At 63.4% G+C, this 26,310-nt stretch overlaps 2 protein-coding genes across 2 annotated transcripts; one reads left to right on the top strand and one right to left on the bottom strand.

The window, feature by feature from the left end:
* Positions 1–44: 44 nt before the first annotated feature.
* TESK1 (testis associated actin remodelling kinase 1) lies at positions 45–9,606 on the bottom strand. Its single transcript, XM_083816735.1, has 10 exons — positions 9,101–9,606; positions 4,398–4,519; positions 4,219–4,267; positions 3,879–4,025; positions 3,674–3,756; positions 3,262–3,352; positions 2,976–3,059; positions 2,488–2,577; positions 2,191–2,341; positions 45–1,997 (listed from the first exon to the last, which is right to left on the bottom strand). Exons 1-10 carry the CDS (start codon positions 9,344–9,346, stop codon positions 943–945), a joined length of 2,118 nt encoding a protein of 705 aa, XP_083672861.1. The 5' UTR covers positions 9,347–9,606; the 3' UTR covers positions 45–942.
* A 7,837-nt stretch (positions 9,607–17,443) lies between these two features.
* LOC310889391 (uncharacterized protein) lies at positions 17,444–26,310 on the top strand. Its single transcript, XM_083816783.1, has 14 exons — positions 17,444–17,680; positions 19,452–19,694; positions 20,440–20,730; positions 20,838–20,935; positions 21,171–21,363; positions 22,326–22,568; positions 22,816–23,052; positions 23,490–23,780; positions 23,888–23,985; positions 24,220–24,412; positions 24,899–25,007; positions 25,305–25,351; positions 25,500–25,571; positions 25,769–26,310. Exons 1-14 carry the CDS (start codon positions 17,569–17,571, stop codon positions 25,879–25,881), a joined length of 2,340 nt encoding a protein of 779 aa, XP_083672909.1. The 5' UTR covers positions 17,444–17,568; the 3' UTR covers positions 25,882–26,310.

Consider the following 26,310-nt stretch of genomic DNA (forward strand, 5'->3'; position numbering starts at 1 on the left):
CCACCCCGCTCAGCGCACCCCAGAGACACAAGCGGCAGCCCGGCTCGCTGGGACATTCAGTTTTTATTGAACACTTTAAATAAGCTGGGTATATATTACTAGCAATTATTATTATTAATAATAATAATAATAATAAAAAAAAAACCACAAGAGTTCTGCATTCACCAGTGCATTGTGCGGGAGGGAGGAAAGCCGGCCCTCCCCCCCGTGTCCTCCCGGCCACCCGGGAGGTGCTGGGGGGCGCAGGCTGCCCTCCGCTGGGGGGACGTGACACGAATGTGTCCCCCCCCGACACTGGTGTGGTGGCGGGGCAGGAGGGGGCCCCGTGTGCCAGGGGGCTCAGCGCCAAGCGCTGGCACCCCCCACCCGCACACTGCACCCCTCTGGCATCGCCCCTCTGCACACCACGGTGCCTCTGCTGTGTGGGGGACCACGAATGCTCCCCACCCTTGTGGGGAAGCAGCAGGAACACCCCCAAAAATCCCCAGAGTCCCTCCTACACACACATACACACGCGACCGCTCTGTCCCCTCCCAACCCCCCCCCCCCCCCCCCAAAATCTGCTCACCCCCCATCCCAGGGGGCTGCGGGAGCCCACCAAGGGGCGAGCCCGTGGGGACAGGGGGTTCCCGCAGCCACGGCTTGAGCCCTGCGGGGAACCAGCCCTGCTGCCAGGAGCAGCGGTGTTATTGCACTTCAGCCCAGCCCCACCAGGACCCCCGCAAGGACCCAGCCCACCTCGGGGCTCCCCACAGCTCCCCGAGGCCGATCCCAGCGGGACAGGCACCTCGGCAGCGCCGTCGCGGCCACCAGGCACCGGGCGAGCGCGAGGACAGACTCGGGGAGGGGGACACAACACCCCAGGCTCCCAGAGCCACCCCATGTGCTGGGGGGGTTGGGGGGGGTCCCAGGGGCCCCTGGCCGCGGCCACGGTCCCCAGCACTAGGACTGCGCCTCCGGCAGCTTCAGGCTGGGCTCTGCCAGCATCGGCCCCGGGGCTTTCTGGAGGCGGCCGCGGTCGTGGCAGAGGAGGCTCTTGGCCTCGCAGTTGAGGTTCTGGTAGCGGGGAGGGCTGGGCGCGGGCCGGTGGCAAACGGAGGCGAAGCTGAAGCTGAAAGGCCCCAAGCAGCAGCCGGGGCAGGGCAGCACCTCGTCCTGCTCCAGCACGGCGCCGGGGCCGTGCCCGGGCAGCATGGCCGCGCGCTCCGTCCGCTCCAGCGCCGCGGCGGCGCAGGGGATGCTGAGCTCGGAGAAGCCTCGCTCCAGCCCGCTGCCCCAGGCCAGCGGCTTGCTGACCACCACGTGGTTGTTGTTGAAGAGCAGCCCGTTGGGCGCCCTCGGCTCCGGGTGCCAGGGCCGGGCGCCCGAGGCCGCCGTGCGGATGAAGTTGCTGGTGGCGGGTGCCGGAGCGGGGACCCGCGGCGGCTCGGGGCTGTCGGGGCCGCAGTCCATCCGCTCCTCCGCTGCGGGGCTGGGGGGGGAGGCACGGACCCCATTTCCCGGCTCCTCAGCATCCTCCTGGCCCCGCTTCGGGCTGGGGGGCCGTGCTGGGGATCCCACACCCAGCTCCAGACCCCCACGGCGGGGCAGCTCGGGGGAGGCGGGCAGCGAGTGGCACTTGCGTGGGGCCGCGGCGGGCGCCGAGAAGTCACACTGCACCTCCACGGCCGGCTCGGGCGTCACGGGGGTGCCGAGCTGCAGCGGGGCCGGGGGGGGCAGGTCGAAGGTGAGCGAGATGACCGACTTGCTGGGCGTGTCGAAGAGCTTGATCTTGCCCCCCTTCAGGTCCTCGCGCTGGGAGAAGGGGTTGACGCGCGGCGGCGTCTCCTTGGTCCTGGCCCCGACGCAGGGCTCGGGCAGCCGCGGCGGGGTGGGCGATTTGGGGGGGAACACGTCGGACTGGCTGCGGGACAGGCGCTGGTCCGGCTGCAGGAGCTGCGTCCCCAGCTCGCGCAGGGGCGACTGCTCGGCACGGCTGGATGCCCTCCCGGCCACCCCTGGGCAGGGGTGCAGGACAGGGGGGTCACCGGCGCCCTGGGTGCCCCCTGGCACCGTAGGGCAAAACGGGGAGCAGCCCAGGTGGTGAGGAGCGGGGCTGCATCCTGCAGACCTCCTCTTACCCCAGCCTGCTCCCCAGTAGCTGGTGGGGTGGTAAAGGGGCACCCCCCACCCCTTGGGACACCCACGTACCGTTGAGCGCGGGCGCCGTGCTGGGCGCGGGCAGGCTGTCCCTGATGCTGAAGAGGGTGGCCCCAGCGCCCTCCACGCCCAGCTGGTGCTGCAGGACGCCTTCCAGGCACTGTGTGATTTCCAGGAACGAGGGGCGGGAGGTCGGCTCCATCTGCAGGCAGGATGGGTCCCTGGTGAGGTCTGTGTCGTCCCCCCCCATACCCGTGGGGTGCACCGCCTGGAAGCGGCTCCAGAGGGCAGGCAAGGGGATCCCCGATGGGACGCGGGGATTTGGGCATCCCCGCGGCAGGGACTCACGCTGCAGCAGTGGAAAGCCAGCTGGAGGAAGGCGGCCGGGCAGTCGATTCCCACCATGGTGCGGAAAGCGGTGACGTCCAGGCCAAAATCCTGCGTGGGGGAGATGGGGAAGAGTGAGGCCAGGTGCTATGGGGCAACGCGCCCTGGCTGCGTAAAAGAAGGGGGGACCCTGGGGTCACCCAAGCCAGGGGAAGGCTGCAGGGTGCTGGGACACAAATCCCTCCTGCTCCCTATCCGAAGGCACCCACCCTCCTGCCTGGGCTGACCCTGTGCTCCGAGGACAGGCCACGGGCAGAGAGCATCCCTCTTGCTGCCAGGAGATATTGGGGATGCGGTACCCCCACCCCGAGATGTGGGGCGGCTCCCCATAGCCCCTGCCAGGGGCAGGGGGCTCTGCTCTGCGCATGTTGGTCCCCCCTCGTTTGGTGACGTGTCCCCAGCCCCAGTCCCAGCACGTGTCACCCTCGCTCCCCATCCCAGCGAGTCACCTCGGTGCGGGGCAGGTAGTCGGGGTCCGCGGGGACGCGAGCGATGGTCTCGCACAGGATGATGCCGTAGGCGAACACATCAGCCTGTAGAGAGAGGGGAGTCATGGGGGGGTCCCGCAGCCCGAGGCGATGTGTCCCTGCTCCCGTGAGCCCTTCCTGCAGAGCAGCACCAGGTCCCCGCCACCTCGGCACCCCAGGGATGCCCGTTCCCATCCCTCCGTGCCCCTCCGCGTGCCCAGCTGACCCCAGGGCTGCAAACCCCGAAGCCGGCCCCGCGCGGCATCACCTTCTCATTGTAGATCTCCCCTCGCAGCACCTCGGGCGCCATCCAGTACGGGGAGCCCACCACGGCCAGCGGCTCCTTCTCGCTGCCCTCGCTGGGGGACACAGCAGGACGTCAGGGGCCCTGTCCCCCTGCCCGTCCCCCCAAACCTCCCTCTCCCTTCCTGCACCAGCCCTCCTCCACGCACCCCCTGACTCATCCCGCCACCAGGCAGCCCACACTTCACCATCACACCCTTCTCCATCCCCAGATCCTGCCCCATGGGTCCCCAGCACCGGGGGGGGGGGGTCACCCCACTGCCCCCATCCCTGCCCTTCCAGCTGGACCCCAAAATCCATCCCTCCCCATCTCCTGCTGCCAGCGAGCTGGATCCCCTTGCTCCGACGATGGGGACAGACGGACGTCGTCCGCGCACCTGTAGGTGGGGATCTTCTCCGCCAAGCCGAAGTCGCCCACCACAGCCGTGTAGCCGCTGGCCTCGCAGCGCACCAGGCAGTTCTGGGGGGACAGGGGGACCCCGTCACACCACCGGCCCTCACCTCGCCAGCCCCCGTGGCCGGGGTGCCCCAGGCACCACCTCGCTGGGAACGGGGAGGCAAGGGCAGCGGGACGGCCCGTACCTTGGAGGTGAGGTCGCGGTGGAAGATGCCCTTGGAGTGCAGGTAGCGCAGCCCGCGGGCGATGTCGAGGGCCAGCTGGATGCGCGTGGACCAGGAGAGGGGCACGGGGCTGTCCAGCAGCTGCTCCAGGTTGCCGCCGTTGATGTACTGGTGGGACAGACGCCGCCTCGCTGCACCCCCCTCTCCATCCCGTACACGCGGGTCCCACCTCTCCTCCCACCCCACGGCACAGCCACCTCCCCAGGACACGTGCCATGTGCCAAGGAAGTGTCCCCATGGACGCTTTCACCCCCTCCCCACGGAATCCCCCCCAGACTCGCAGCCACCGTCCCGCTCTCACCTCTGTCAGCGCGTGCAGCTGCCCCTGGTGCACGCACACCCCCATGAACCTGCAGGACAAAGAAGGGCTGAGGGTGGCACCGGGGGGACAGACGGACGGGACGCCAGCCCCAGGAGCTCGCCCAGCCCCAGCGGCAGCCCCAACCCTCCCCCCCCCAGGCTCCGGGGAGCGGGACCCACCTGAGGATGTTGGGGTGCGAGAGGCGGTTCATCAGCTGCACCTCCCGCAGCATGTTGCCCCGGTTGCTCGTCAGCTTGTTCATCTTCAGCACCATGATCTGCCCGGACTGGCGGTGCCGCACCTGCAGGGGGGCACGAGAGGGGGGCTCAGCACCAAAGGCTGGGGCTCAGCACCCCATACGCGGAGCACCCCAGGGACCGGTAGCGTTATGGGGGTGCTCTCCTAGCCCAGCAGCACCCCAAAGCCCGTGATACACAACCCCACCCTCCCTGGGACACCCCACTGGTTGAGATCCCCCCAACACATGGCCAGACCCCCGGAGATACGATGGCAGCTCCTGCGAGCCACAAGCCCAGCCCCAGGGGTGCAGGATTGGGGCACAGTCTGGGGGGGCAGCACAGGCTGGCCCTTTCAGCTCAGCACCGCAAGCCCAGCCAGACCCCAATCCGCTGGTGGTTGGGGGTGGGGCGTGAGGGCAGAGGGGATGCATCCTGCCCAAATCAGCCCTGCGGGGCACGGCGCTTGGCCGAGGCCGTATATTTAGCCGTCCCCAGCCCGATGCTGTCACACGAGCCGGGGGCTGGCCCCCCGCCAGGAACAGCAGCTGGGAAGGCGGCCAAGCACGGACACCCCCAGGCCCCCCACCCTGCGTGGTGGGGAGAGGAAACGGGCACGGGGTCCCCAGCCCTGGGCAGAGGGCAGCACCGGGCGGGGAGGATGGTGGGGACAGGAGTCAAGACAGGACCCCGGTAGCAGCTGCTGGGAGGGGGGAGCACTCTGTTGGTCCCAGCTGCCCCCCCCCCGGCACGCGGGGAGCCGCGCACGGCGGCGCAGGCATTCCTCGGCGCTGCCGTCAGCTCGCCGCTCTTCTCCTTTTTAGTCGATGCTGGTTGCAGCCGCTGTGCCGGTGCCAGCCCCTGGCCTTCCCCACGTGCCCCCCCGCCCCCCCCCCCGGCCATGGCAAAACACAGGCAGCGACTGCAAAACAACAGGGGCTTCCCAGGCACGTGCTGCACAGACGGGGACGGGAGCCCCACAAGATCCCCGGTGCTGGGCACCGGTGCCCGGCACATCCCGGCGGCAGCGCTGCCCTCCCACGTGGCACGGGGCTGGGGGGACCGGCTGGGTTGCTACGGCTTGGCACCAGTGCCGGCACCCTGCTCGGCCCCACGGGGCTCCAAGGCACGGGGGTGCCACACGGCTGCGATGGGGATGCCTGGTGGCACGCTCCGTGGCGCTCCTCGGTGGCCGTGCGCCGTGGGAAGGGCCGGGTGCAGGCCAGCAGCAGCGGGGAGCATCCCCTGGGGGGTGCTGGCTCGCTCCACGTGGCCGGGTTGTGCCCACGGCCCCCAGCTCCTTGCTAATAAACCTCCTGCCACTGCAACAACCGAGGTCAGGCCCGGGGGGTGTCTAATGTAATCCTGGAGGATCCTGCGGGAGGGAAGCTCTGGGGACCCCCCTCTGCCGTGGGACCTCTCCCAGGGAGTCCACCAGCCCTGGTGCTCTGCACCCAGGGGCAGGAGGGTCCCGGCACAGCCCCATCCGTGAGGCCACGGGGCCACCCAGCACCCTAAGCACACTCACAAGCTGTCCTGACGTCTGTCCTGCCCGCTGCACGGCCGGAGGACACCCCTGGTCACACAGGGGAAGGGGTGACGGTCCCCTGGTGAGGCAGGTGGCTTCCCACATGCACTGGCCCCTTCACCCATCGCCACCAGGGGCTGGCACCATCCCAGCACCTCGGATGCCCTCCGGAAGCAGTGGCAGCCCCTAGACGCAGCAAGCCACGACCCCAGGCGACGCAGGCCCACGCTGAGGGGTTTTCCATCCCCTTCCCGACCCTCCCGAATGCCAGCATCAAAGGGAGTGGGCAGCAGAGCCCCCCCCGGGCAGCACGGGTCCCCCCTCGCCTCTCCACGCCCTGGCCTTGCGCCCAGGAATCCCAGCACATTCCCCGGAGCTGAGCTCAACCGGGCGCCGGGGGAGGCAGCAGCTCTCTGTCCCCCACTCGGGAGCCAACCCTCGCCCCCTGTTAAAGCCTCCCAGCACCTTGCAGAGCCCCCACATCGTGCGCCCGACGGGGGTCACCCCACCCGACCCGCATCCCCATCCCCATCCCATCTGCTGCCGTGGCTGGGGGGAAGGGACGGGGCTGGCTGCGGCCCCAGCCTGGGCACAAGGGATCCGGGCTCTTTTAACAGCGGAAATTAGAGTCTTATTTAAAGAGCATGCTAATCAGAGCGAGCAGACGGCCTGGGCCCTCCCCGCAGCTGGCGCTGCTGTCTAGACGCAGGGCGAAGCCCCTGGGGGGGCTCGGTACCCACCGCCCCCAGCTCAGTGCTCCTCCCCGCGTCCCAGCCGAGCACAGTCCCACAGGGGCACTATCCTGCACCCCTGCTCCCCAGGGAGCTGTGTGGGATGGTGCCGAGGGCAGAAGGAGCGCACACACACGATGCTGCGGGCAACCCCAGGGCGGCTGTGCCTGAGTTCGCAGGGATCCCAGCAGCGCAACAGGTCTTTCACCGGGCGGGACTGGAAAAGCTGCTCATCACGCGGGAAAGGAGGATCGTTCAAGGAAAAACAAACGGCTGCTCCTGGGCTGGCCTTTGTGAATTTGCTTCCTCCCCGCCTGCCCCGGTTTCCCCATCAGTGCCGCCTGTGCCATGCCGCTCCACCCTGCTTTGTGAAACAAGGCAAGGTCCGCCGACGAAGGGCACCAGATAAGAGCGAGCGTGTCATTAGCTGCGCCGGTGGTTCGGGAGTAAACAGCAAATCTCAAAGGTTGGCTGGGAACGCCGGCGGAGACGGGCAGGCGGGCGCCGTGCCGCAGCCCTCGTGCGAGGTCGAGGCACGGCACAGGGCTGCGTCCCGCAGCCAGCGCCTGGCGATGTCCAGGCACAGCCCTGGGGGGGTGAAGCCCGGATGCTGCCCGCAGCCCCCACGCCTGCTGTGGACGGCACGTGGAGAAGCGAGCACGGGATCCGGGGATGAGATGCAACGGTGGTTTAAGGGCTGGAGAAAATGTCTGGCACAAACACGCCGGGCTCAGTCTGCTCCGTCTATCGGAGAGGTGGAGAGGCGGCTCGCTGCAACGTCCGCGCACCCGAGAGAACGGGTGGGCCTGGTGCCTCCGAAATCACACGGGGAAGGCGAAGGGAACCGGCACATGGGGAGAGAAAACAGGCACAGCTTCGGCCTGTCAGGGAGCAGCCCCTGGGGACAAGGGCAGCTTTCCATCACCGGTGCTCCCACCTGCCCTGTGCGGCCTCTCCGAGAGATGTGCTCGGGCCCTGGCTGCACCGGGGGTGATCCCGGGAACGCCGTTAGACAGCCGTGCCTGCGCCCGCTGCCAGCAGTGTGCCAGGGCACGGGGACTGAGGTTCAGGTCCCCTCCTCGTCCCCCCTCACTCACCCACCCACCCACCACAGCTGGAATGAGGCAGGACGCCGTGGCCGCTCAGAGGAAGGAGCCTCGAGCACCCACGGCCATGGAAAGCGCTGCGGGAACAAGGGAGGTGGGAGGAAAAGGGGCCCCGCGCTGCCCTGCCAAGCTGCATCCTCCTCGCGAGCCTTGCCAGCCCCAAACCCCAAGCTCGGAGGCCGGGCCTGCCCCACCGTCCTGCTGAGATCTTGGCCCCAACCCACCGCGCAGCACAAAGCTCCATCTGGCCTCCTCTTGCCCCTGCCCGCTCCGGCCCCCAGCCCCTCGGTGGGCACGGCACCAGCAGGGCAAGCGGTGCTGGAGCACGAGGAGCACACCGCAGCTCCCGGGGGGGGACAAGGGGAGCGGGGACGGCAAGCAAGGAGACACCGTGGCCTGGCAGAGACAGGGCAGCATCCATTATTAAAGAGCCGTATCCACGCCTGGCATTATTAAATGCCTCCCCCCCCCTGCTCCCAGGTGCCGCCACGCGCTGCCAGCCAGGGATCGATAGCAGGAGCCCGGCCAGCAGGGAGGCCACGGCCTCGTGGAAGGAAGGGTCCTCCCTGTGCCCCGACCCTGCATCCCCTCTCCCCGGGGGCTGTTTCTCCCCCAGGCGGGATCTCAGCGACGGCAGCGGGGTCCCGGCCGGGCAGAGCAGCTCTCGAAGCCGCTGGAAGCGTGAGGGCGGCACTCGCCCTGCATTCTGCAGCGACGCCGAAGACAAAAACAACACGTGCACGCACCGCCCCTCGGCAGGGTGGTGACAGCGGGAGGGTGACGCCGCCGGGACCCCAACCCCGGGCACGGCCACACGCAGAGCATCCCCGCTCCGGCAGCCCTCGCCCACCCACCCCGAGCATCGGAGGGCACGGAGGGAGCCGCGGGGTGACACCGGGGGGGGGAGCTCTGCAGCACCACCCCGCTCTCCCCACCCCGCTCACCCTCTGTGGGCTCCCCGTAAACCCCACCAGGGTCACCCCGGAGCGGCTGCACCTCCTGCCACCGGCACGCCCGGACCCCACAGCGGGCTCCGGGGGCTGTCACCCCCCCGGGGGCTGTGTGCTCCCCCCCCCCCCCCGGTAACCCCGTTGGGGATCAGATCCGCCGCTCCCCTTCTCCCTCCGACGGAGCAACAACAGCACCGGCGGCCGCGGGGCTCCCCGAGCATCCCCACGGACCCCCCCCAGACCCCCACCGCGGTGGTACCGAGGACCCCCGGAGCCCTTCCCGCAGATCCCCATGGGGGGGAGGGGGGGGGCGGGGGGCGGCTGCGCCCACCTTGAAGACCTCGGAGAAGAATCCGGCCCCGATCTTCTCGCAGTAGAAATCGTCGATGCGCGCCAGGGTGGAGACGGCGCTGCGCAGCGCCCGGTACGAGGAGGGCCGCAGCCTCCCGCAGCCCGGCCACGGCCCCGCCGCCTCCCCCTCGCCTTCCTCGGCTCGTTCCCCCCTCGGTGCCAGCCCGGGCCTCCGCGGCAGCTTCTCCCACTCCATTTCGGCCCCGCCGAGCACCCCCAGCGCCATTCACGTCCCCCCGGGGCACGGCGCTGGGGGGGCTCCGCCGCCTCCTCCACCGCCTCTTCTTCCTCCTCCTCCTCCGCCGCCGCCCGGCCCGGCTCGGCCCGGCCCGGTTCGGCCCGGCACGGCTCGGCCCGGCGCTGAAAGCGGCGGGGGCGAGGTGCCGGCGGGGTGCGCGGTGCTCATGGCCCGGCGGCGGAGCCCCGACCCCCGCCGCGGCCCGGCGCTGCGCCTCCGCCGCCCCGAGCGCAGGCACCGGCGGGGCGGAGACGGGGCGGGTTCAGCCCCTTAACTCCTTGCCGGCCGCCGCCAGGGGCCCCGCTGCCTTCTGGCAGCCCGATGGGCTCGGGGGGAGGCGCTGGGTGCCGGGGTCTCGGCTCTCCCTGCGCGCACAGCCCTGCCCGGCAACGGGGAGCGCAGCCGAAACGCCCCGTGCCCCCCCGCATCCCGCTGCTTTTCTCCCTTTCCTGGGCTCCCCGATGTCTCCCCGTTTTCCTCCTCCTTGCTGCTCCTTTTTTCCCTGCTCCGTGGGTGCTTTGCACGGTCCTTCATGCAGCCGGGCTGCCCGTGCTCTGTTCCACGCACCCTGCACCCGGCTGCCTGCCCCAGCCCCTCCTGGGCTCTGCTCCGCTGCTGCCGTCCCTGCTGGGAGCGCGGCCCCATGGGGTGTCCCCCAGCATGGTGTTTTTGGCCGGTGCTTGGCTCCAGGTACAGCAAACGCAAGGTTTCATTCCTTATCCCAGGAGAGGAGGACAACCTAGGGCAGGGGAGCCGAGCTTCTGATTTCTTTGCATTGGGAGCAGCTCCTCGGTGGAGGAGGGAGCTGCTCGGAGGAGCAAAGCCAGCCAGGCCTCCCCATCCCTGCCCTTCCCTCCAGCACATGTGAGCAGCAGCCCCAGCAGGGCCAAGGCAGAGATGGGGAGGCCTGGAGAGGCATCTTACAGAGAGAAGCTCACAGGACCGCAGCCTGTTCCGGGCTCCTGCTGCTTACAAGTGGCTGAGTTCACATCCAATTAAGCTGTAACGAATAAATGAAAGCCCCGGAGACAGCCCTGACTGTGGAAATTGTTGCTGCAGGATTTATGGTCCCTTCTCTCATCAGTGCTGGTAACTCTGCTGTGCCATTTCCACCCCGATCTGTTCCTGCCTGGCACAGCGGTGGTGAGCCCGCATCCCCAGGGCCACCAGCCCTCCCGTGGTGCCATCAGGTGCCCTCCAGTGCAAAGCCTGGCTGGGCTGAGCCTGCTGCAAAGCCCAAATTAAGCCCCTCAAGCCCCGGCTAGAAGAGCAGGAGAGGCTCACTGGCTGTGCTTTAGCTCCCCTGTGGAGCTGCAGGGGAGAGGAGCGGGGCTGGGGGACTGTGTCCTCTTTGCCCTTCTCAGGGAGAAGGCTCAGGGCTCAGCAAACGCCTCCCCCCTGCCCTGCGTGCTGGGGCTGCTGTGGGGAGAGATCCTGGGAGGCTGTGGCAGCACAGGAGGCTTTTCCAGCCTGGAGGTGCAGACCCAGGGTGCGCAGGACAGGGGAGCATCGCCCGATTCAAACAGCTCCCTGGGTGCTTCCTCCCAGCCGGTGAGCACAACCTCGCGGTCCCAGGTGTCCTCTCCTCCTCCTGTGCCCTCTGCCCACACTCTGCACATCGCCCAGCAGATCTCCCAACCTGCTGCTTCCCCTCCTATTCCCCAGCTCCCTGCTTTCGAGGGGGCCAGCCCCTGACAAATACCATCCCCGTAGGAAACAGGATAGGGGAGCACATCAGGGTCTGTCACAACCCTGCTGGGTGCAAGGGTCCTGAAGGATGTGGGAGATGCCCCAGCCCCGGTGGCCCACATGCAGCCGTGCCGTGCCCAGCAGCACCCAGGGCAGGTGACGCAGCAGGACTACATTTCCCAGAGCTCTTATGTGTCCCCGTGCTCGGCACCCAGCGCCGGGGCTGCGAGCTGCAGCAGCCCGCCTCCGGCTGCGAGCAGGGGCTGCCGCGGTCCCCGCTGTGCAGGCGCGGTGCTGCCCCGCTCCCCGGCGCTCCAGCTGCAAGGCCAAAGGCCAAATATTTGTTGCATCGGTAGTTTTCTGCGAGCGGAGTCAGCACAGCACTCAGCAGCGTTGGCTCACCCCCTCCTCTTATTTCCTGCTGATGCTGCTCACACCTGGGTGCCGGTACCATGGCGTTTGTGGAGGCAGCGTCTGCATCCCAGCCCCAAATCTTATCTGTGGGCAGTGATTTCGGGTTGCTCACACGAACCCCCCCCATTCTGGGCCCTGGCAGGATGCACAACGGGGTGCCAGGGGGCTGAGCAACTTTGAGTCTGGCTGGGTGGGTACACAGTGGGAGCCCTGAGGGCTGTGTGTTTGCAAACACTGGGAATGCTGGGGAAAAAAAATAAAAAAATCCAGCCCAATCCTCTGAAAAGAAAGGACAGGCAGCTCTGTGACCTCGGTGAGGTGACATGCAGCCACGTAAGCACAACCGCGTCCTTGCAGTGATCCAGCACTGCAGAGAAGCTTCACTGGTCGCCAGGAGCTGGCCACCTTGTGCCAGCCAGGTAGGGCCACACTACCACCTCCAGCATCTCCCCCTCCTGAAAGGCTTATCTCCCCGTATGTGCCACGCTCCCATCCTCCAAGGCTGCCCAGCGTGCAACAGAGCTGCTCCTTCCCCTCTTGACCCTGGCCCTCTCCTGCCCCTTGCCAGGCTATTAGCAATAACCCCAGCGCAGCATCCCCGAAGTGCTTGTGGTTCTTCAGACATGAGCCAGGAGCAGAGACGCCGAGAGGCTGGCGATGCTGGGCGGCGTGGGACCACATCAGAGCTGCCCGGCCCTGGCCCCGGCTGACCTGCGCTGCCAGCTGCAGGGGAGCAGGGCAGGGAGCAGGGCTGGGAGGCTCCGTGGGGCTTGGCCCGCGGTTCGTCGCCGCCCTTTGATCTGCTGGGCTTGGCGTCGCTGCGGGGAGCAGGGAAAGGCCGGGGAGAGCGTGCGTAGCTCAGCACAGAGCCTGCCAGCGGCCCTGCAGGACAAACGCACCAGCCTGGAGACCTGGCAGTAACAAGCCAGCCTCCTCAGCCGTGCCCCGGTTTCATCACCCATCAGATCTGAGAAAAAAATGAAATAAAATAAAATGGAAGGAAGCAATCCGTCAGGCTGGAGATACATCTCCACCACAGGGGGGGGGACATCCCTGCCACAGGGGGAGGGAGCAGGGCTGTCTGCATGCAGTATCCCCTGGTGGCTCCAAAATCAGGAGGCTCCCGCTGCTCGGCAGACATGAGGGTGCTCCCAGGCCAGCGGCGAGGAGCTGGGGCAGGTGGGGACGGTGCCACCTTGAACCGGTGGCCCCGGCACAGCGCGGAGCTGAGCTGAGCTGTTCCCACGCCACCCCAACCCATTAATCACTTTGATTACGGTGTCCTACTTTCCGTCCAGCCGTGTGACGGGTGGCCAGTCACCCCACCCCTCTGAGCCCTGGTTGTGCGGTGGCTGGTTGCGCCAGCGCTGGGCGAACTGGTCTCCTGGGGTGACGGCAGCCAGGAGGGAGCTGGTGCCGCAGGCTGTGGGTGAGCCGTGTGTCACCGCCAGTCCTGACATGGGCTGTAAGTCACGCTGCGACGCACGGCGAGTCCCTGTTTGTGGGGACGTTCCCTGTGGGGTGCCCTGGAGCCTGGGCTCTCATGAAGGACCATCACAGGCAACATCCCGCTGAGCTGCCAGGGGATGACTGATACCCTCCTCTTAATTTCTCCAGAGACTTGACACCTCCCCTGTGTCCAGCACCAGCCTTGCCTCCCCAGTCTCCCACCAGGGATCCTGTGTCCCATCCAGCACACCTCACGGCCCTGGGCTTTGTGGCATTTCAGGGGGGAACCAGCCGGGCTAAGCGGGGATTCCCCACAGGAGGCTGTTGCGTGAAGGGGGATCTTCCTTTTGCCCCAGAGTCATCTGTGGCCCTGCTGTAGATCTGCTCAGGATCTTCCCCTTGGCTGGATCCCGGGCTGGAAGCACACGTGGCTTTGTGCACGTATTTATACAACAAAGGGCAGCTGCTCCCTGGGCACCGTGCCATGCTCACCACTTGCACCGACCTACCGGGACACGGTGCCCTTCTCTCCACTTCTCCTTTGTGGGGAACAAGCTCACACCGTGGCCAGACGTCAAGACCTGTCCTGAAGGCAGGGGGAAGCTAGCAGGCTCCCCGGCTGTTTGCATGGAAGAAGGGGGCGACAGGGGGGCCCAGACAACCCCGTGATGATGGCAACCCCACGGCCAGGACACAGCTGGGTCAGGCAGGGCTCTGCCAGCTCAGGGTGCTGCCGGTGGCAAGGTGACCACCACCTCCAAGGCTCCATCGGTGCAGGGCCAGGCAGGACGAAGGGTTCTGCACCCCGCAGAAGCCCAGCTTGCACCAGTAGCTGTGCCACCTTCCCCCTCCGCCAGGCCACTGGCTCCAGTTCATGGGGAAACAGCTGCTTGGCTTTTTCTCCCCCTATTCATCCGTCTCCTTCCGGGCTCGGGATATTTTGGGCACTTCTCTGTTCCCACCTACCCTGGGTGGCACAGGCGGTTCCTCGGGACTGGCTTTCCTCTGGAAGCTGTGCAGGCTGAGAACTGAAAAGGGGAAATGCCAAGCCCTTTATTTAAGACCCGTGTATGGAAGGAGAGACTCGCGACTCCACCAAACACATGCACTCCATCAGCTGCCGAGGAAGGCGAGCTGTGATGTGTGGGGCGATGGGTGGAGCACTTGGGGGCAGCAGCACAGAGGCTTGAGGAACGAAGGAGGCGCAGAGGGCAGGATCTGCAGAGGAGACAGAGAGCTGCTCTGCTCCAGTGGCAAGAGAGACCATCTCACATTTCCCACCTCTAGGGCTTATCCGTGTTGCCTGTCCAAGAACCAGGGTGGGACGAGCTGTGGGTGGCCCCAGGGAGGGGAGCAGGAAGGGCTGGGCCAGACGTGGAGCTGCTCAGAGCTCAGAGCTGGAAACCCCATTTCTGAGCACATCTCCGTCAAAGCAGAGCGCAGCATCCCACACCCCTCCAGCTTTACCCCACCCTGCTCCCAGCTGCAAACTGCTTACGTCCAATTTTGGGGCTAAAAATATCTTTCAGGGTGGTCAGCAAGTGCACAGCCAGATGGGAGTGGGTTGCAGGGTGAAGGGAAGGGGAGTGGGGGGGATTTTGGGGTGGCATGGGTTGCAACACAGGGCCAGGCAGGTGCGGGCAGGCACTGCAGGGGGACACGTGCCAAGGTGGCAGTGACAGGGAAGAATCTTTCTCAGCTTGGGTCCGTGCTCCTGGAGAGGGGGGCATGGCAGGGGGGTCATGCAGAGATGGACTGAGAAAGGTGCAGAGATGGCAGAAGGTCCAGCTTCCTCCCCTGGACAGAGGGTGCTGGAGGGATGGGCAGCCAGCCCCCAGGGGCGCAGCTCTGCCTGGCATCCAGCAGTGCCCTGCTGGGGCCACGCACCTCCTGGACAAGGCCAGGCCACATGCAGAGCTGGTGGCTCCAGAAGCCACCTCGGGAGCGGAGATGACAGCCTTGGGTAGCCAGTGCCACAAGAGGGAGTCCCTGCCCAGGCTGCTGCCGGGTGGGTGACAGCAAGGATGGCCTCCTGCAGACTGTGATAGCCCGCGGTGACCACGCTGTCACCCTGGAGGGATCCCGCTGCACCCCAGCACTTGTGGGGATCCTCCACCCTCCTTCCAACAAAGTCCGGAGGTGTAAAAAGGAAATGCGCAGGCAGTAGAAGCAGGGACAATGGGATGCAGTGTCCCTGCATATCCAGACACCACTGGGATGCTGTTATATGCAAGGAAAGGATATATTCGGATATGTCAGGAAAGCCAAGGCACAGGATGGAACTGAGCTTGGCAAGGGATGCAAAGAACAACAAGAAGGGATTCTGTAGGTACACTGGTCAGAAAAGGAAGGCCAAGGAGAGCGTGCCCCCTCTGATGGACGAGAAGGGAGAGCTGGTAACAACAGACATGGAGAAGGCTGAGGTACTCAGCAAATTCTTTGCCTCAGCCTTCACTGCCAGTCAGGCTTCCCACGTCTCTTCAGTCCCTGATCTGTAGGTGAGGGCTGGGGGAGCAAAGTCCCTCCCGCTGGAAGCGAAGATGAAGTTCGAGACCACCTGATGGAACTGAACAGGTACAAGTTTATGGGGCCTGATGGCATGGAGCCCAGTGCCCTGAGGGAACTGGCTGATGGACTTGCCAAGCCTCTCTCCCTCATATTTGAAAAGTCCTGCTGGTCAATGGCTCTATGTCCAGGTGGAGACCGGTGATGCACCTTAGGGGCCTGTCTTGGGACCGATGCTGTTTATAATGTCTTTATCAGTGACATAGACAATGGGATTGAGTGCACCCTCAGCAAGCTTGCAGATGACACCAAGCCGAGTGGTGCAGTTGACACAACAGAAGGAAGGGATGCCATCCAAAGGGACCTGGACAAGCTTGAGAATTGGGCCCATGTGAACCTAATGAGGTTCAACAAGTCCAAGTGCAGGGTGCTGCACCTGGGTCAGGGCAATCCCAGACATGAGCACAGACTGGGAGAAGAACCCACTGAGAGCAACCCTGCAGAGAAGGACTTGGGGGCTCTGGTGAACAAAAAGCTCGACACGAGCCAGCAGTGTGTGCCTGCAGCCCCGAAGGCCACAGGAGGAGGGAGGAGATTGTCCTTCTCTACTCCACCCTTGTGAGGCCCCACCTGCAGTGCTGTGTTCAGGTCTGGAGCCCCCAGCACAAAAAGGATGTGGGGCTGTTGGAGCGGGTCCAGAGGATGCCACGAGGATGAGCATGACACGGGAAACAGAGTTTACTGTAGGAGAATGTGGTGGATGTCTTAGCAGTGCTTTCCACAAAGCCGGATCTCCAAAAGCCACAGCTACTTCTCTTTTCTTTGTGGTTCCGTGGATGATTTTGAGACCTAAATGCTCTTCCCTGTCAGAAGTAAAACTGGTTGTAAATTGCAGGTGGTCTGGGTTTTTCCTCTTTTCAATCCGAAGGTCTGAGTGCTGTTAGTTCATTGATAATTGAACCGAACCTTCCGGAAACGGCCCATAAATCATGTTTATGATGGTCAAATAAAAACTCCTGAGGCCTCACCCCAATGGAAGGGAAGTTATGTGGCTGGGTGGCTCTACTATTGGCAAAAATATACACATCCTCTGAATGTTACAGCAGGAAATCTGTAATAGAAAGCATCTGAGAGGTATTGAGATGACTCAGTGAGATTTGCTCCCATTGCAAGGGCTAGGGCAGTGCATGTGGAGGACTAGCAGCCCAGACATCACAGGCCCAGAGGGTGGTCTCATGGATATGGAGCTCATCATCTCCCATAAATCATGCACTTGTGAACTGCTGGGTGACTCAACAGTCCCTTGGAAACCATCTCCTGTTTGAACCCCGTAGGGATCCCAGCGAAATAAGGCATCATCAGTCGGTTTAGCAGCTCTAACATTACACTGTGTAGGGGCCAGACATGTGGCTGAGTGCTGTGGCTTTCAGCACGTCTTCAGCATTTTTCTACTGCCTGTTGTGCACTGAGAGAAAAAACTAAAAAATAATAATTAAAAAAGGTGAGTTTCTAAGGAGAAGGAGGACCAGTGCAGACTGCATCTCAGGGCAGGGAAAAGGAAAAGAAATACATCAGTGGGGCGGTGAAGAGCTCTGCAGGGCTGGGAAGGGGCTGCTCAGGAGAGCTGCAGCATCAGGGGAAGCCTGGCAGCAGCGAGTGGTCTGGAAGGGGGCTCAGGGAAGAGCTTGGTGATGTCTTCAGGGACAGGAGGCCTGGGGAGTCTGGGTTATCCAGCTTTGGGGTTATGGGCCAAGATTAGGAGCACTCAGGGAATTTCCTAACATGCCCAAAGGCCCTGCCTGAACTAGCCAAGGACAATCTTCTCCATCTGGCTCCAGGAAGACCCTCTTTCCCCCAGTACTACACACCCTTCGTGTGCTGCCCTGGGGCAGCGGAGTGGCTCCGGGGAGGCTTTGGAGGTGCCATGGGAGCGGATGGACCGAGGTACCCTTGAGACACCAGTGCGTGCGGGCGAGGAGCGGGTCTGCGGGTGCTGGCTGCCCAAAGGGGAAGCTCCTCATGCCAGGCACGATTTCCCTTGGTGTCTGTTTCGTTTCTCTGTCTGCATCTCTCCCTCCAGCGCTCGGTCACGCAGACACCTTTCCCCATCAGTGGGGCTCTGGCTGTGGTCCTGCCCCGTGCTGGGCAGCATTATGGCCCTGCCAGGGCTGGCTCTGGTGTTTCTGTTGGTCCTTACCCCTCTGCTGGGGACACAGGAACAGAGAGATCCTGCTGCCCAAGCCCGACAAGGAGCCAGGGATGCAGGTAAGGGCTGGCTGCTCCTCTCTCTTCAAGAGAAGCTTTTGCTGCTCTTCTCCCTGCAAGTTGTCTTTGTGGCTCTCCCTGGCTCGGCCCATGGTGGCTGTGTTGGAGAGGACTAAATCCAGCATCTGCACTGGTCCTGAGGCACTCGGGCATCAGTCAGGCTGTGGTGGGGCGAAGCTGTGCTTTGGGGATGTAGGGCAGCAATCCTCGGTGTGCTGGGAATGCCTCGACACTACAGCCCCTGTGTTCGTGCCTCCGTGGGGTGGGCAGCGCGCCTGGGAGCAGGAGGTGGCTGGTTCTCACTGCGTGGCGGGCAGGGGAAGCCTGAGCACTTGGCTTTCCTGGGGCAATCAGAGCAAAAAATCACCCATTGCTGTGGACCTGGGTGCTGGTGCCCAGCAAAGACCTGGGGAGATGCGAGACCCAGCCCTGTGCCGGCTGGGACACTCGTTCTCTCTCTAGTCCCTGTGGCTGGCCGAGCTGTCGTTTGGTGGGATTGTCCTTCAACTGTATTTTTCTATTCTTTCTCCACGGCAGGAGGGCTAGGGGCATCCCTTGGGACTCTGCTGGGCTCTCGTGTGGAGACTACGCCATGCCCTGCGCTGTACCCCGGGGCTGGGGGTACCTGCCGAGCTCCCCCTGTGGCACGGCAGGGACAGATGCTCTTTGCAGCAGGGGCTGGGGAGCCTGGGGCGTGAGTCATTATCTCTGCAGGGAAATGGGAGCAGAAGTGGCCTGACAAGTTATCCTATGGGGCGTGAATCATGTTAACCATCTCTGGGGGCTGGAGTGATGCTGCTCTTGCAGCGATGGACAAGGTTGAGGCAGATGGACGAGTCAAAGGTTTAAGGTCTGTCACGGTTTTCGGCTGTCAGGGTGAAGTCTGGTGTGAGGGCACTGGGATCCAGCTGAGGGGGATGAAGTTTCCCACCTGGACAACACATACAAAGGAGCAGGGTGCAGGGTGTGAGAATCCGCTACAAGGGAAGGGAAACTGGGTGAGGCAGGACAAGACAGGCTCGTTTTGGGTGAAACATATGGAAAAGGGTGGGTGCGCTGAGTGGGCCGTGAGGCCTGAGGATGTGAGTGGGGCCTAGGGGCCTCATCCTGGGAGGTGCTCAGCTCTGAATAAGGAGGACCAGCAGCCCTCTGGATGGGACCTGCTCACACAAGAGGGCACTGTCATCACTTTGTGATCCTCAGGGCTCTCCCTCATTCAGGAGGATGCAAAGCTCCCTCTGACTGTGACCCCAGGCTGCAGTTTACCCCTAGCCAGACCAGCTATGCCTTGGGCAAGCTGATACAGCTGAGCTGCACTGGGGACTACGGGCCACCGGTCCCCCAGATCAGATGCATTCCCAGGGGCACCCAGAGCTTGTGGAATGAGAAGGCCACCTGCAGGGGTAAGCACAGTCCTGCAGCACCCTGATCCCACTGTCCTGGGCTGGCGGCTCCGTGACACGGCTGTCCCTCTGCCCTGCCTGTGTGACAGAGCAGGGAAGGAGGACCTGGATGCTTTTGTCCCCATGGACAGCGTCTGCTGGCAGGCAGAGGAGCTGGATGGGTTCAGCTTGAGGCTTTGTGGTCAGTTGTGCCTTGTCAGCAGAAGGCCAGGCTTCTGTCTTTTGTCCTGGCTGAGGTGTTACATCGTGACAGCTGCAAGACGTTCCCCTCTCTGTTTGGGACCCAAAAGACATCTCTAGTGATTCCTCAGCCTCTGCTGCACCTCGTCACCTCCCACACCAACTAAACCCACTTTTCCCTCTGCCAGAAACATGTCAAAGGCCCTTGTGGGACCCCAGACTCCGTCTGACACCAGACCAGGAGGAATACAGCAAGAACGAAGAAGTGACACTGAGCTGCCCCAAGGTTTTCCAGCCACCCTTCACCCACGTCAGATGTGCAGGGGAAGTGCAGCCCAACATTCACGGGAAACCTGTGTACATCGAGGGGTGGCTGGGAAAGGGCACGGGAGGTGCCTGGACCCGCATTCGCTCCAAGGTGGAGTGCGTGGGTAAGGGAGGCACCAGGAGCTCTTCTGGGTGCCAGGAAAGTGTGGGGACGAGGTGGGAGGGGAAGGGGATACTTCTCTTCTGCCACTCTGCAGTCAGCCAGCAGGCACCGGGGGCAGCTCCATGCATGGCCCAAGCTTTCCAGGCGTCCTGATGCATGTCCCTTGAGTGCTTTGCCTTGCTGCCTCTGTGGGGCAGGTTCCCAAGGCATGAAATAGCCTCGGCCTCTTAAAGGATTCCACAGGACCCTGGGATCAAATGCTGATCCATCAGTCCCTGTGCTAGCTTTGTGCATCTTAAGAGCCCCTTTTGTGTGTCCAGAAACACACACACACACACACACAAATCTACAATGAGGGTAGCAAGACACTGGAAACTGGCAAGATAGCCCAGAGAAGTTGTGGATGCCTTATCAATGGATGTGTTTGAAGGTGGGTTGGATGGGGCTTTGAGCTAGTGAAAGATGTCCCTGCCAGTGGCAGCGGGGTGGACTAGAGGGCCTAAAACTGTCCCTTCCAACCCAAATCTTCTCCAGACACAGCAGCACGTGGAGCGTGCCAAGGAGTGGTCCAGAGCCAGAGGAAACTGTAGGCAGTGCTCGAATGTTGTATGGGAGAAGGCAGGATGGGCTTGGACACTAGGTGTGGGGGGACATGGCAGTGAGAGAAGGGTGGGGGTGAGGGAGGTCTGCAGAGGGCTGGGAAGGGAAGGCAAGGCAGTGACCTTCTTGCAATGCTTCCTTCGCAGAGGCCTTCCAGGTTGTGCCTGGGACCTTGGAGGTTTCCACCACCAGCATCAAACTGAACTGGACCTGCAGTCTGCCTGATGCCTGCCAGCGCATGCAGGCAACGTGCAGGCTGGCAGGGCCTTCCTCCTCTTCCTGTGAGGCTGAGGAGGTCATGGCAAAGGAGATCCTGCACAGCCAAAATGGAACATTTACCTGTCCCCCTCTGCAGCCCTTCACTGTCTACAGTGTCACCATCTCAGTGCCCCCCAGCACAATCCTGTTCACACGGCTCCTGAGGACAAAGGCAACAGGTAAGTGTCCCCTGCCTGTAATGCCAAGGTACCCTTTGCTTTCCTCCCAAAAAACTCAGCCCCTGGTGGGTGTCCCCGTGTGTGACCCCGTCTCGCTGTGCTTCCAGTGCCCGAGAAGCCGGAGCGGCTGTGGCTGGATGCCAGCACGGGGACGCTGCGGTGGCAGGCGCTGCCCTCCTGCAAAGGGGAGATCCTTGGATACCAGGTACCAGGGGAGCGGGGGCTGCCCGTGGGCCCCGCGCCTCGCCGGGTGCCTCGGGCTGGGCACAGGCAGCAGGGAAAGGGGTGAGCCCTCCTCTGCCCGGGCCCAGCAGCTCCAGGTGGCCGCGGGGTGTTTGTGGTGAGGGCAGGACCCTGCTGTCCCCGGGCAGCAGCAGCGGCCGCTCGGGGCTGGACAGGAGCCGGGTGCTTGTCCCCAGCAGCTCCTGTCCTTCCTGCAGCTGAACGTCACGGCCAGGAGTGCGCAGGACGGCAGCTTCCTTGAATTCCAGCAGGTGACAGTGAACAGCTCTGTCACCCAGTACACGCCACCTCGTCAGATGCCGGGGAGCAAATACACGGTGACAGTCCAGGGCCTGACGGCCGCTGGTGCCGGGGATGCATCCCACCTGGAATTTCAAGCCTATGTCTCAGGTAAAGGTTTCTGTATCAAGGGCCTGTTAGGCTGGTGTGTGTCTGTGCACCCTGTGCCATACAAGATAGTGTCCTGGCCTCAGAGGATGCCCCTGTGGCATTGGTTCAGCCCCTGCTCAGGTCTGCACGAGCAGAGCTGGCCCCTCTCTGCCACCTAATTCAGGCAATAGCAGGGAGCATATAAGGAGTCTGCAGGAATCACAGGCTGCTTTAGGAAGACAGGTCAGAAAATGAATATCTGTTCTTTTTATCTGTGAGCTGTGGCACCAGAGCCAGCAAGGCATGCATGTAGGGCTTGGTTATCATGCTATTCTGTAGCTTCTGCAGGAGGCAGAGGGTTTTCTTACTTTCCCTGAACAAAGTAATTGCAGTATAGTATCTATCCTTCTGTGAGTGTACACTTGGATCTTATGCCTGGGCAACACTAACACTGCCCACCTTTTCATCGTGCAGGGTGTGATTGCCTTGCATAGGCACCTGGACAAGGAAAAACAGTTTAGGTACCTGAATTTGCAATTAAGGGCCCCATAAAATGCATCAGTAAGTGGGGCGACAGGAGGTGCCTCGCCTGGAGCCCCGTGGCTCAGCGGCTCCTCTGGTGCCATGGCACGGCGAGGTGAAGGGCAGCCTGAGCTGGGCTTGGGGTCAGGTCCAAAGAGCGGCTGGAGGGGTCTCCTGCTGCAGGGGGGATTGTCCTGGGAAGCTGCCGGCCGTGGGATGTGGTGGGGGGCAAAGAGTGAGCATGGAAAGGAGGGTGGAGAAGAGATTTCATGGGCAAGTGACAAGGGGAGCCCCCTCCCTCCCAACAAGGCTTGCTGGGGGGCATGTCATGGCAGCTGGACGGCTCACCTTCCATCTCCCTTTGGTGGCTGGAGGGATTGCTGGTGGTTGCCGACAGCTGGCGGTACCCTGCCACATCGTGTCACCAACACCCCAACTAAACCCTCTTTGGCCTTGGCCAGGCACATGCCAGAAGCCCTGGTGGGACACAAGACTCCGTCTGGCACCAGACCAGGAAGAGTATAACAGGAACGAAGAAGTGATGCTGAGCTGCCCTGAGGGTTTCCAGCCGCCCTTCACCCACGTCAGATGTGCTGGGGAAGTCCAGCCCAACATTCACGGGAAACCTGTGTACATCGAGGAGTGGCTGGGAAAGGACCCGGGAGGTGCCTGGATCCACATTCGCTCCAAGGTGGAGTGCATGGGTAAGGGAGGTACCAGGAGCTCTTCTGGGGCCCCTACATGGTGGGGGAAGTTGGGGGAGCTGCCGTAGGCAGTGGGAGGCAGCTCCTGTGCATGTCTGGGGCTCACCCATACCGTGTCCTGGAGCTCCATTCCTCACCAGAGTGGGACAAGGCCAGGATCCCCTGCCCCATGTCCTGCCCTGCCCCCTGTTATGCTCTGTGGGTCCAGCCTATGTCCTGATAATGCTTTCCCATCTCGTTGGTGCAGTGAAATGCCAGAAGCCCCAGTGGGACACCAGGATTCTCTTTGCCCCAGACCGGGGTTCCTACGACCTCAACGAGACGCTGACGTTGACGTGCCCTGAAGGGTACTGGTCATCCAGTCCTGAGGTTGCCTGCATGAAACTCAACCCAAGGCAACGCTTCCTGATGCCTCATATCGGCTGGTTTGTGAAGAACAGCATGGGACACTGGAAGCCTGTAGAGGGGAATATGACCTGTGTGGGTGAGTGAGTGAAGCAGCCACTCTGTTCTCCCCAGGCAGGGAAAGTGGTGCCAGATACGGCCTACAGCCGTAGGGCACCAAGGCCCTGTGCTGGGGTGTTCCAGGAATGGCGTGGGTGTTCGCTGTGGAGAAAAGAGCTGCTAATGCAGCAGGGTTTGTGTCTGTCCCTGTCAGAGTGAAAGGAAGTAGTCACCAGATCAGTTGCTAGGCCCGTGGTGGTGACTTAGAGGGACCACAAGCACTTGGCCTTGCCCTCTGCCAGCACAGCTCGGAGCGCCAGAGGCCCAGAGGAAAGCGCAGGCAGTGCCCGAATGTCGTGTGGGAGAAGGCAGGATGGGCTCGGCCTCTTGTAGCTGTGGACATGGCAGTGAGGGAGGTCTGCTGCAGGACAGGGAAGGAAGGCAAGGCAGTGACCCTCTTCAATGCTTCCTTCGCAGAGGCCTTCCAGGTTGTGCCTGGGACCTTGGAGGTTTCCACCACCAGCATCAAACTGAACTGGACCTGCAGTCTGCCTGATGCCTGCCAGCGCATGCAGGCCACGTGCAGGCTGGCAGGGCCTTCCTCCCCTCCCTGTGAGGCTGAGGAGGTCACAGCACAGGAGATGCTGCACGGCCATAAAGGAACATTTACCTGTCCTCCTCTGCAGCCCTTCACTGTCTACAGTGTCACCATCTCAGTGCCCCCCAGCACGATCCTGTTCACACGGCTCCTGAGGACAAAGGCAACAGGTAAGTGTCCCCTGCCTGTAATGTCAAGGTACCCTTTGCTTTTCTCCCAAAAATTTCAGCCCCTGGTGGGTGTCCCCGTGTGTGACCCCGTCTCGCTGTGCTTCCAGTGCCCGAGAAGCCGGAGCGGCTGTGGCTGGATGCCAGCACGGGGACGCTGCGGTGGCAGGCGCTGCCCTCCTGCAAAGGGGAGATCCTTGGATACCAGGTACCAGGGGAGCGGGGGCTGCCCGTGGGCCCCGTGCCTCGCCGGGTGCCTCGGGCTGGGCACAGGCAGCAGGGAGAGGGGTGAGCCCTCCTCTGCCCAGCCCAGCAGCTCCAGGTGGCCGCGGGGTGTTTGTGGTGAGGGCAGGACCCTGCTGTCCCCGGGCAGCAGCAGCGGCCGCTCGGGGCTGGACAGGAGCCGGGTGCTTGTCCCCAGCAGCTCCTGTCCTTCCTGCAGCTGAACGTCACGGCCAGGAGCGCGCAGGACGGCAGCTTCCTTGAATTCCAGCAGGTGACAGTGAACAGCTCTGTCACCCAGTACACGCCACCTCGTCAGATGCCGGGGAGCAAATACACGGTGACAGTCCAGGGCCTGACGGCCGCTGGTGCCGGGGATGCATCCCACCTGGAATTTCAAGCCTATGTCTCAGGTAAAGGTTTCTGTATCAAGGGTCTGTTAGGCTGGTGTGTGTCTGTGCACCCTGTGCCATACAAGATAGTGGCTTGGCCCCAGAATTGTGGCATTGCTTCAGCCCCTGCTCAGGTCTGCACGAGCAGAGCTGGCCCCTGTCTGCCACTACAGAAGATGGATCCTTAGGCAGGGCTGCACATCACTTGGGGCACACAGCCACAGAGCACTAAGACCCTGGGACTGCATGCCCTCAGTCTATGCAGACTGCGTTGGATGGGCTTCTGGTCCCTGTGGGTGTTTGCTGGAGATGGGACACTTCCCTGTGCTCCAGAGCCTCCCTGCCTGTCAGACCTGAAGGCAGGACACGGCTGTGCCTCACTGCCTGTCCCTGCATGTAGCCAGGACTGCAGAGCCTGGACACACGCATACACACATTCACACACCCCAAGGCAATGTTTGGACAGCCACCCCAGGCTGTGACACCCACTGCTGGCTGTGTGCTTAGTTTCAGGGCAGCCTCCAGGCCCCTGGCCGTGGACTGCGGTCACTGTGGTGGCTGTGCTGTCAGCGATGGTCATGCTGTCTGCTGGGATCCTGTGGTTTGCACTGTCTAGGTAAGTAGGCAGGGAACTGGGAGTCGCTGCTCTGCCTCAGGCCATGCTGGGCTAATGGGGTGGCTGGTGACAGAGGGGGCTTTCTGCACTGCTCTCACCCTTTTCTGGGTGCTATGGGGGCGGCAGGTGACAGAAGGGGCTTTCTGCACTGCTCTCACCCTTTTCTGGGTGCCATGGGGGCGGCAGCTGGTCCTACCGTGGCTTGGCTGGTGGGCTCCTGGCTGGGTCTCCAGGCCAGCAGGGCCCTGGGCCACATCAGCCTCTCCCCAGCCTCAGGGCACCCCTTTGCCTTCCCAGGAGGAGGAAGGCCTTGCCCAGGAAAGCCGAGGAGGACCATTACACAGGTAGGGCCACGGCAGTGGGACCGGGGGGTAAGGAGAGCAGGTCATTGCCAGGAGAGCCCTGTGGCCCCCTGTGCCGCTGCCTGCCTGGGTCTGCGCTGCTCCTTCTCCTGCAGACCTGGGTCCCTCAGGCTGTGTCTGTCCCCTGCAGAGCTCCAGCCCTACGAGAACTCGGACCATTACTGTGTGATCAAGGAGAGATTTCTGGCTGAAGAAGACGCAGGTAGGAGATGGCTCCCCCACGTGCCGGGGAGCGGGTCGAGAGCGACCCGAGGAAAGGGCCGTGGCGGTGTCAGGCAGTGCCCAGTGCTCCGGCCTGTCTGAGCCCCTCGCGTGTGCAGGCGGCTGTGGCAGCGTGAGCTCCCCGCGCTGCTGAGGGCTCGCAGCAGCCTCTGCCCTGCGTGCTGTTGTTTTCCACAGGTAGAGGTGGCTGGGCTGGAGAGCGACCGTCCCTGTCCCTGCCGCTGCCCCTGCCCGTCCTGGAGTCCTCGGGAACCAGACAAAGCAGTGAGGGAGACGAGAAGATGGGGTGAATGTCCCCGGATCAGTGCTGATGGCACTTTCATTGCCTCTTGGTCCTCCACAGCTGGAAGTAGGGCCTCACAGCTCATGCTGTGTTATTGCTCCCCATCCAACTTCCTCCCTCACTAAGCTCCTGCACGCTTTGTAACAGACCAGGAGCAGCCCAAGGCCTGGGATGAAACGCTTGTGCCCACAAAGTTGTGTCCTCGAGTATTTTGGCTCAGCAATTCTGTCTTGACCTGGGGCCTGCAACTGTCCTTTGAGACCAAAGCAGCCCACTGGGTTCTCAGCCCCTCTTTGCTTTGCAGCCCCATCCCCATCTAGCTCCAGGACTCTGCCTGAGTTTTGCCCAAGCATACTGCCCTCTCAACTGTGCTGTTGTATCCAAACAACCAATAAAGTGGTCTGGTCTGCAGGGGGCTGCCTGCCCCACTACGGCA

The sequence above is a fragment of the Anser anser genome (genome assembly GCF_964211835.1).
Source record: "Anser anser genome assembly, chromosome: Z".
NCBI lineage: Eukaryota > Metazoa > Chordata > Aves > Anseriformes > Anatidae > Anser > Anser anser.

Coding starts and splice junctions, on each gene's coding strand:
- LOC310889391 (XM_083816783.1), top strand. CDS start 17,569: ATGGCCCTGCCAGGGCTGGCTCTGGTGTTTCTGTTGGTCCTTACCCCT. Junction 17,681..19,451: donor ACAAGGAGCCAGGGATGCAG/GTAAGGGCTGGC, acceptor TCCCTCTGCCAG/AAACATGTCAAAGGCCCTTG. Junction 23,986..24,219: donor GGGAGATCCTTGGATACCAG/GTACCAGGGGAG, acceptor TCCTTCCTGCAG/CTGAACGTCACGGCCAGGAG.
- TESK1 (XM_083816735.1), bottom strand. CDS start 9,346: ATGGCGCTGGGGGTGCTCGGCGGGGCCGAAATGGAGTGGGAGAAGCTG. Junction 2,578..2,975: donor ACTACCTGCCCCGCACCGAG/GTGACTCGCTGG, acceptor TCCCCCACGCAG/GATTTTGGCCTGGACGTCAC. Junction 1,998..2,190: donor CACGGCGCCCGCGCTCAACG/GTACGTGGGTGT, acceptor ACCCCTGCCCAG/GGGTGGCCGGGAGGGCATCC.